Raw genomic sequence first — 10,315 nt, forward strand, 5'->3', positions numbered from 1 at the left:
GGGGGCGGTGGTTGCCCACGGTGTGGCGCCGGCGGCGGCGGCATCATGCCCATAGGCGGCGGCGGCATCATACCTGCAGTAGACAGGCACATGGGTGAGGCCTCAGGGAAGGATGGGGACTTGAGTAAAGAGCCCCCATACCCACCCAGGTCTACGGTAAATGTAAAGTAATCAGATATCCATTACCTTTTCCTTGATGCAGGCGATAGACCCCAGAGCCCACAGGCGTACTTCCCAGGTACTGATCTTGATGGAAGGAAAGAGCAGGGACTTAGCAGGACATTTGAACTGGCCAGAACACACACTCCCACCCAAGAGCTTCCTAAACTATATGGCTAAATCATTGTCCTTACAGAAGCAGTTTAATAATGCCTATTAAGTGGGTCTGTGTCTACCCTACAGAGAAATCATTCCCTGAACCAGAATGGAGTGTTGTTCCTTTTGTACCTTGAGCCTTAGCAAGGCAGGTGGCCTCAGTGTACCTAGCCACTTCGAGAGCTACCAGCTTGATGTAAAACCCTGCTTACCCCAAAGCCCCAAGGTTTCTGGTCTGACACTTACTTACCCATTGGAGGAGGGCCATGGTGCCCAGGCGGGTGGGGGCCCTGGTTCATCGGAGGTGGTGGTGGCTGCATCCATGGGGGTGGGGGTCCATTAGGGTTGTGCTGCATGGGATGTCCACCATGCCCACCTGTCAGGCTGGGTAATGGGTGTGGGAAGCTGTGAGGGCCACCTCCAGGCCCACCAGGACCGCCTCCGTGCATGCCATGGTAAGGCCGATTCTCTGAAGGACCAGAATTCATCCAGGGTGGGCGGCTCTGGGTGGTGGACATGAGAGACTACGTGAGAGTATTTCCAGTCACTGTTCCTTCCAGCTCCCCCTGGTGGCAACACTGTTCTTCCAGCAGGACCAGAACATAAGGATAGATCTTTCCAAAGCAAGAGATCCCCCAACTGGCCTGATATCCAAGAAGAACAGTGTTGCCAGCCATGTCCATCAATCTGTTCCACCCAAAATGCTTGGTCATAGCTCCCAGTCTCTGTCAAGGAGAATGAGAAACCAGACCAAAAAAGTCACTCCCTGAGGCTCACCGGCGGTGGTGGGTTGTTGGCGGGAGCAGCAGGCCGAGGTGCACTGGCCAGGGGTGTGGTGGCAGGCCCAGAGGTAGAGCCCACAGATGCTGGGACAGGTGCTTCACCCAGTTCAGCCATAAGGGACAAATATTCTTTATCCATCCGTGCTTTGTCTTGAGCTGACTGGGGGTCACCAGGCCTGAAGTGGGGTGAAATAAAGGGTGAAAACACTCATTAAAGAGGAAAGCTCATCCTAAGAAATAAACAAGTCTGAAGAACTCCATCACCAGATCAAGTCTTTTTCACTCCTTATTGGACACAACAGAGACCCTAGGCTTAGAGAGGAGACCATGAGCACCAAAACTTTATCAACCACAAAAGCACAAGTTCTCTTAATTCTCCATGTCCAATTTGAGGGGAGAAAAACCTATGCAAGACCAGAGCAAAAAACTTTAACAAAGTTTTACCTATCTGCCACCAAGGTAGAAAACTAACTGATCAAGTGTTGGTTTACTGGACAAAAATCTATAGAACCGCTTACTCTTCCGGGATCAAGCAGAACAGTAATGAATTTACCATAAAAACCCAGTAAAAGCAATTATACCCAAAATTCCAGGTTTCTTAGGCTCTGGATGAAAAAATAAGTACTCTATATAGGCTGTTTCTAATCATTTCAGACCTTTAATCACACCATTATAAAAGATGTTCAGAAAAGATGCTCTTCTCAGGTTGAAAACATTAACCACCACCGATCAATATGCTATAAAGAGCTGTCCTGTACACCATGGGCTACCCAGAAACAAATGCCTAGCCACACCTCTTACCTTTGGAATTTGCAATCTGAAGCAATGTGGCCAGCCCCTCCACACTTGGTACACACTGTAGTGTTGGTGATGCTGCGGGTCTCTGAGCTCTGCCATGGTCTCAAGATCCTGTTGATGAATAACAAGTCAACTCAAAGGGCCAGCAGGTGGCATGGTGGTTAAGGTGCTGGACACTCCCACATGGCTGACGAAGGTTATAGAGTCCCTGATCTGGTGACTTGCCTTCTCACTTTCTCTATGTCTCTCTCTGGTCAAATTAGGAAAAATAAATAAAATTAAAATAATTCTTAAAAAATAAAATAAAAAGACAACTCATCAGGACCAGCAGATGGCAGAATGGTTACATTGCTGGACTCCCACACAGTAGACCACAGGTGGAGTCTAGGACACAGGGAACCAGCAGTTAGCATAATGGCTATGTCGCTGGACTCCCATGTAGTTGACCGCGGTTCATGTCCCGGACCCGGTGGCTTAAAACTCACGCCGGGCGCGTGTGGGTGCATGCCCAGGATCCCGAGAGGAGAATGGAGGAGAAGGGATTGCGGCGTGACCATCCCCCCTGGGGGGTGATTTCTTGCTTTCTGTCTCTATGTCTCTCTCTGGCGAGCGCACGCGCCCTACAGTGAAAATCTCTCAAAAAAAAAAAAAAAAAGTCTAGGACACAATGACTTAAAACTCATACCGGGCAAGTGTGCATGAGTGTGTGCGTGCCCAAGGTGAAAATGAAGAAGGAATAGCAGTGTGGCCATCCCCCTGGGGGATGATTTCTCAATGTCTCTCTGGCAAGTGCACACGCCCTATAGCAAAAAATCTTTAAAATCAGACAAAAAACAGGTGGGACCAGCAAGTTGCATGGATAGTTAAGGCACGGGATACTTCCACATAGCCAACCAAGGTTCAAGTCCTAAATCTGGTGGCTTGCTTTCTCTCTCTCTTGTGTATGTATATCTTTCTCTGGTCAAATTAAAATAAAATGAATGAGCACACACACACACACACACACACACAATATATATATATATATATATATTTAAAAAGGGCAATTTAAGGGCTATGGACAACCTCTCTACTTCTACAGGCAATTTAGGTCTCCTCCTACTCTCTTCTACACTGATCACATACCTGTTGTCATCTTCCCGAAGGGTGCCATTCAAGCGAGCCAACTCTCGAAGCTGCATTTTCCGTAGGTCATTCTGGTCCTCAGGGGTCTCAATACCTTGCTTCAGGATGTTTCGGATCTAGTAAAGATGCAATGGACAGTTATCTAAGGGCTTGGATTCACCACCTAGATTTCTGGCCAAGAAGCTTACTCTCTGGACTCAGCACTCACCTGTTCTACTGCCTTTTTAACATTCTCCATCGTATTGGCAGTGACCAAGGCATGAAGTGGCTCATCTTCTCCTGGCAACATCTGGCCATCTTTGCGTCCAACCTTCCCTTCTTTCACAGACCCTTTCCCCCGAATCATAATCTTGGCGTTGCACTCTTTCTCGATGTTCTTCAGGGTGTTCCCTCTATCAAAGGTAGAAAATACTCCATTTATTCCTGACACATAAGTTTATACACCAGAGAAGAGAGAGGTTGAGGTGAGTAAACATTGGTGAGAAATTCTAAGAGCAAAGTTAGAATTTCCCGCCAAGGAAGCAATGATTTCCGAATTATGGTCAGCCACAGCATCCCTGGAGATTTGATTCCCTGCAGTAAAATAGGGGGTTGAAACAGATTTTTCCACAGAGAAGCATAATTCGGTCAAAGTCAATATCCTGTCAGAAACAGGAAGGTAAAGCAACAGCATCAATCGGGCACAAACAGATACATTTCACAGGTTCTAAGGAATTCTATAGCCCATAGGTAGTAATTACTTACCTAGGCCCAATGAGCAGCCCCACAAAGTTGATCTCTGGATACTCATCTTGTGGAATCATTACTTTATCACTCACACGTGTTGCTGGGGGTCTATAGAAGAAGAAGAAAAAAAAAGATGGTCACCAACTCCATGCACTCCTGGGAGATGACACAGATAACCAACAGGCTTTCTATTTCTAGTACTAACCACTGACTCCACATGCTAATTATGAATGACCCAGGGCAATAAGATGGCAATAAAATTGTCCCAGTAATTCACACAAGGAGCTAGCTCCTCTGCTTACTTGTAATCTGCAGGTGGCTTAAAATCAGGGTTGAGTGCAACCATCTCAGTGATGAGGTTGTGCCGCTCCTCTTCCAGCTTTTTGCGGGTACGGAACTCTCGGGTGTTAAGCCTCTTCCCCTCACTATTATAGATGGGTTCAGGGGAAGGGGACCTGTGGGAAACAGACTGCCATTACTGTCCTGCTCATTCTCTCATTCCCACATGGACTACAAGTCTTCCCCAGCCCCTCTGCCTCTCAGACCCTAACACAACACTCTTCGGAGGAACCGACCATAACGTGTGCTATTCGAGATCGTGTGGAATGGGGAAATGGAAGCTGGCTTAGCATCAGGGGCACTGAGGTTGTGCGAGAAAGAAAAAAAATTGTTTTGCTTCTAAAAGTGATGAGGGGGATAAAAAAAAAAAGCCTGCCCTCTGGGGGAAAATCTTTGGACTATAAGTGGCAAGGACAATATCATCCTCTGGAGCCTTTTTGCCAAATGTGACTTTATTTTTTAAAAAAAATACAGTATCACAACTCTAAGAACCACAGAAATCCCAAGTTCAGGTAAAATGTTAACTTTCGGAGGAAGAGCATCTGTACCCCTAACACATGGTAAATGTGAGCTCTTTAACCCAATGCAACTGGGACTCAAGGCTACTGCAGCTACTTGGCCCCCACAATGGAGAGAGATGGTTCAAGGCTTCGTCTCTGCTTTTCCTTCAATGGCCTGGCTGGCTGTGTCCAAGGCCCAGGAGACAACCTGTTTTCTGGCTGTTCGAGGTTAGGGAGTCTGGGTAGAGAGAACCGTTAAAATGCTAAAGCAGCTTTGGAGGCTGCAAATGCAGATTTAGTCAAATACGTGCATAAGGTCTGAACCTGCAAACAGCAAGGGGAAAACCTTTGATTCTCCACCAGAGTTTACAAGTCCAGAAAGCAGATTTTTCTCTCTCTCATTTTTAAGGAGTAAAATGCTGTTGCTACAAGTAAAAAAAAAAAAAATAGTAATGATAAAATGGTCAGTTTACCACGGCTGGTTTTTGGGGAAAAAAAAAAAAAGAAGTTTCCTTCAATGGCCTGGCTGGCTGTGTCCAAGGCCCAGGAGACAACCTGTTTTCTGGCTGTTCGAGGTTAGGGAGTCTGGGTAGAGAGAACCGTTAAAATGCTAAAGCAGCTTTGGAGGCTGCAAATGCAGATTTAGTCAAATACGTGCATAAGGTCTGAACCTGCAAACAGCAAGGGGAAAACCTTTGATTCTCCACCAGAGTTTACAAGTCCAGAAAGCAGATTTTTCTCTCTCTCATTTTTAAGGAGTAAAATGCTGTTGCTACAAGTAAAAAAAAAAAAATAGTAATGATAAAATGGTCAGTTTACCACAGCTGGATTTTGCGGTAATAAAAAAAGAGAAGTTACACTCCTAGAATTCTGGGTTAAGATTACAAAAAGGACCATGGCTTGATATTCTGAATGAAAATTTAGTAGCAGCTGCAAGAAGGGAAGAGACCATGTGGATGAGGTTAATAAAAAACATTCTGAAAGTAGTCCAGACTCCTACACCCTCAGTTTAGTTGAGAGAACCTTGTCTAGTTGGAGAGCAAGGGCTGAGCTCGGCTGCTCCCACTGTCTTCAGCCTGAAGGGAACCATGTCACACCACGTTACACACACGATGGAATAAAAGGTCAGGTTTGTTCATGGCTAATGACGGCTAAATGACACCTCCGTTTCTAGCATTTGTATCAACTGTTAGCACAATCCAGTAATAGTGAACAAAAGCAAACATACCCCAGCTTATTAGACTATCATCTTACACATTTAAGTCTATAAAAATTACAAAACACTTTTTAAATGATCAAGTTAAAGCAACATCAAAATAGCATAAAGTGGCTTAATTTTGAGATACACCTTAAGAAATAATCTTATTAAGAAACTCATGCATTTCCCTCCAACCTGGGCTCAGAAGCAAAACCAATCAGGCATCAGGGCCTCTTTCAAAACTGAGTACAAAGGAGGAAGAACCCTGCCAGAGCTGGTTTTATTTCTAACATGCTTGACAGTTCTAATTCCCACCCCACGGCTATCTGAAAGTAAACATTCCTGGCTAATCACCAAACCAAGTTTACCAGAACCAAATTGGCCATTTAAAGACCTCACAGCAGTTTAATTTCTTCCCAAATTGTGGACGTAAAAGGCAAAAGCTAGTATTCTAGAGTTAGACTGGCCCGACTTCTTCATCTTGAATAGGCACCAGCTAGATCAACTAAATTCTAATCCTAGTTTTTCAGGAAGCAAAGAAGGTTTGTTAAAAATTCAACCTTTGGAGGAATTGCCTGGTAACCTGTACACATGTTATTAAAGGGAAAAAGGCCAAAAAAGGCACTAAACGGTTGTGGTCTACAAACTTACAATTTTTTTTTTTGAAAAATCCTCAAAATTAAAAAGAAATATAAAATACAACATAACCCTCAAACCAAAATCTACAGGTAAAATTATAGCAAATATAAATAAAATTAAAGAATCAACATGGAGAAATAAAGACGCTAATTTGTTTCCTGGCAATGGGTAGCAGAAAGACGTGTAAGGGACTTGTAAAGTCATTAAATCATCTTCCTGGATTTAACAAACTATTAATGGAGTAACGAAAGCCAGAAACATTACTTTTCAAAGCAGTCTTTTCAACTATACAGCATGCATTAAGAAATTTCATTGAGAGGCTCACTGCCTGCCCTTCTTTCAAAAGACCAGATTTTAGCTATTCAAAGATCAATCAGATGATAAATACCAGTTTAAAAAGTTTATTTCCCTCACTTTTTGTCTTAAGAGACAAGGAAAACTGTACAATGAAATGGCATGACCACAGCTGTTTAAGGCCCACAATCCCTTTAAAAAGGGAAAGGTAAAAAAAAAAAAAGGGGGCAATTTAGGGTTGGTTGCTTGCCTTCCCAAAAGAGGTGAAGAGTATTCTGACCCCTCCCAACACCCCCAGGCAATGGCCAAGGCTGAAAATTAACTGGCAGTGAAGGAAGTTGGTTATAAATCTCATCTGATTTTTAAAACCACCCCAAAACCATGAGCAAGAAGACTGTAGCAATGAGATGACCAGGTTCTGGCCTGCTCAAAGTCAGTGATGCTCAAAAATACTCAATCCCTGTACCATGTACCTGTGAGAAAAACTCTATCCCCTGGGCTTTCGGCCAAAGCAGATACTAAAAAGGCAGATTAGCGGGCCACCTCACTGTCCCTAGGGGTGGGTAAATCAGGTTAAAATCTACATGCTTACCAATTGGAAACCAGTTGTCCATTTTTCTGTAACTTTTTATTCTAATAATTAGGTTTCATTCGAATTTTCTAATTCTTGACTGTTCATACATATTGCTAAATACACCCTAGTGCCCAGAAGGTCGGAGTACCAAGTCGTCTTACTAGAATTTTATTGAACTGACACAATATGTTGCCACCAGTAAAACATATCGAGAAAAAGGTAAAAGCGTTACTGTCAGCTGGTTAAAACTGTTTCCCAACCTGTCCTCAGGGTTAGGGGGGATGCCCAGGTCTCCTGTGCGCAGTTTACGAGTCAGGTCTTCTATCTGCAGTTGCACTGGAAGAAACCAGGTTAGGAAAGAAAAAAAAAGGATGGAAAAAAGACAATGTTACCAAAAAACATCTCAAATCTCAAAAACAAGCATGAAGAACTCGGAGACTTTGAAAGGGACGACTGATCAGTGAACACTTTGAGGCAAAAACCCCCAACCACCTATTGGCAGGAGTCCATTTATATCTACAGGTAGGTATTTTTCACTTCAAAATGGTTATCACTTAAGGAAGCAAACAGTTTGTTGGAAGAGGGGTTAGCAATAAAGACTGTTCACTAAGGCTAACATCAAAGTAATTATCAGGAGGTATTTCACCTCTCTCCCCCCACCAAAGCGTTCTTACAATTGGCACCCAGAACCAAAACCATGTCACCAATACCTAGTTCTCACCAAATTAGTTGCGGGCAAGACTTGAGTTTATTTTTCTTTTTAAAATGTTAAACACAGCCCAAAATGAAACCAAATTAACATGGGACAAGGAAAAATACCAGATAAACAAAGATCATTTTCATTAGTACCAAGCTTAAAATTCCTTAAACAAAATATTTAATAATCAATTGAACACCTTATATATAAATTTTCTATACAACCTGACCCATACTAGTAAGGGTCTCCCAATACCTGCAGCATTTGTTCAAATGTTAAATGACAAACCGTCCATCTTAGTAAATCAGTAACCACAGGGAATCTATTTCAGAGTTGCTATGAATGTGTGGAATAGGTGTGCAGAGGATAAAAAATGTGGGTCAAAGAGAACATAATGTGGTTCACAGGCCTTAACCAACAAGGCTACACATGAAAAAGAGATGTCAGGGTTCCACAAAAGTTGTCAGTGACTTGAGGTAAATGTTACGTGACTGATTTTTCCGATAATGGGAACTACAGAGCCACATAGGCATTCTTCAGTGTTTCTTACCTTTGTGGCACCTGAGATTTCTGAACAGACCTTTTAAGGTTAAGTCTTACTACTTGGGTTAAAGCTGAGTTGACTCCAAGATAGGATTAATGCATGTGTGACCCAAAACACCCCATAATTTAAAAAAAAAAAAAAAAAAAAAAACCCAGAGCTACACCATACCCCCAACACTGAAACCTTGAAGAAATAAAAAGCAATTAATATCAAAAGATTGGGGGTATTCTGGACAAGGTACTATGTACTGTGGGAGACAGAAAACGAGTAAGACACATGGTTCCCCAAGCTCCTTTATGCCAGAAAAAGCTCTGATTATGCAGTTGAATATTAAGCACAAACACCTCAGGTGAAAGTCATCTTCATGGGAGTAGGCAGACCTCCTAACTAGACTGTGGGGTCTGATTTGAGTAAACAGCTGGTAAAGACTGAATCAAAAGGGTCACTATCTTTTAAGGAGCAAAGACCTACACCAGACTGTGTTTTGAGCCTACATACTTTGGCTACAGCTATAAACAGCCCTTGGAACTCAGTGCATTAACCAGCCCTCCACAAAACGATAAATGGTGTTATTAAGGAATGAGTATGTTTTCCCCATTTTTAAGATCTGCTTGTGTTCATGGGATCTCATTCCACTAGGGATTTTTCACAAGATTGTAAAGACCCTCAGATTGGTCTATTAAGGGAGTGGGAGGAGACAGAAACAGTGAGGAAAAAGAAATATTAGTAGTACTGTGAAAAGGAGATAGAAAATTCCAACACTTCAAAATTCCCATCAAACTAAAAAACCAGGAAATTAAGATCCTCAAGTATAACATGCCTGTCTTGAAGCCTTTTGCTTGTGAAGGCCACAGCCTGATAGGCCTTGGAGATCCTTGCCCTAATTTCCTCCAAAGGGGTATTTATTTGGTTAGTAGGAAACGTTTATCAAGTGAACTTTTTTGAGACAGCTATACAAGTATATAAAGATAAACCTTGCATTAAAAAAAAAGTAATTTCGAGGTTAATTTCAATTCCACTGTGGACAGTCTTAATTCTTGAAATTTCCCAAAGATCTTTTTATCCTACTACCTCCTTCCATACCCCCAGCAGTACCCCTTTCCCAGCAGAGTTCTTTAGTAGTAGATACAAGAGCCTTCATTTTAAGACAGCTCTCCAGAGACCAACCAGAAAACATGCTGAAGGTTAACTTCGACAAAATGATAAAAAGGAGTGAACTGTTAAACACACTTTCAGAACCACTTTTTGTTAAAAATGAATTTTTTTCCTTTCAGAAAGTACCTATAAAAAGTAAAAAACCAATTTTAAGGGAAAGGAGGAATATGAAATTATGGTGAAAGGCCATGCTGTGAAAAAGGTACTCAATTTACAATACCTGCAGTGTTCTCCACTGGGGCCTGTCCAAAACAGGCAGACGACACTCACCTCATCAACTGGCAGGGGAACAGCAGCTGAAGAGGGGGCTGCTGGACTGGGGACTACTCTCACTCCTAAGTGGGGCCCCCTACCCTTCTGACACTCATGGAGAACACCACTATTATGGAACAGACCAAAACAAGGAGCTGCGAATGCAGGACTCACTGAGCAAAAACTAACGGGTTATGCCAAAAGTCATAACTGTTCTCAAAAGAAAACTAAAATCTCAAACTTTTCAACAGAAAGAAATATCACTAAGAGTAAAGCAACAATATGAAAGTGTTATTTGGATACAGAACGTGTATTTACCTATGTAAGCTCTTTCTTGTTCCCGAGTAAGTCCAGGGGGGATAACTGTAGGCATTCCT

The 10,315-nt window shown here is 42.7% G+C and overlaps 1 protein-coding gene across 1 annotated transcript in view; it reads right to left on the minus strand.

Moving 5' to 3' along the window:
- Positions 1 to 10,315, minus strand: part of SF1 (splicing factor 1) — a gene marked incomplete in the record, with an annotated part of 19,084 nt that overhangs the window by 8,520 nt on the left and 249 nt on the right. The window contains 11 exon segments of the mRNA XM_027772415.1: positions 20 to 73; positions 187 to 241; positions 566 to 839; positions 1,093 to 1,273; positions 1,899 to 2,006; positions 3,021 to 3,136; positions 3,229 to 3,412; positions 3,765 to 3,854; positions 4,049 to 4,201; positions 7,551 to 7,626; positions 10,257 to 10,315. Coding sequence (XP_027628216.1) covers positions 20 to 73; positions 187 to 241; positions 566 to 839; positions 1,093 to 1,273; positions 1,899 to 2,006; positions 3,021 to 3,136; positions 3,229 to 3,412; positions 3,765 to 3,854; positions 4,049 to 4,201; positions 7,551 to 7,626; positions 10,257 to 10,315 — 1,350 coding nt within the window.

Source organism: Tupaia chinensis, unplaced genomic scaffold (genome assembly GCF_000334495.1).
Source record: "Tupaia chinensis unplaced genomic scaffold, TupChi_1.0 Scaffold000273_1, whole genome shotgun sequence".
Classification (NCBI taxonomy): domain Eukaryota; kingdom Metazoa; phylum Chordata; class Mammalia; order Scandentia; family Tupaiidae; genus Tupaia; species Tupaia belangeri.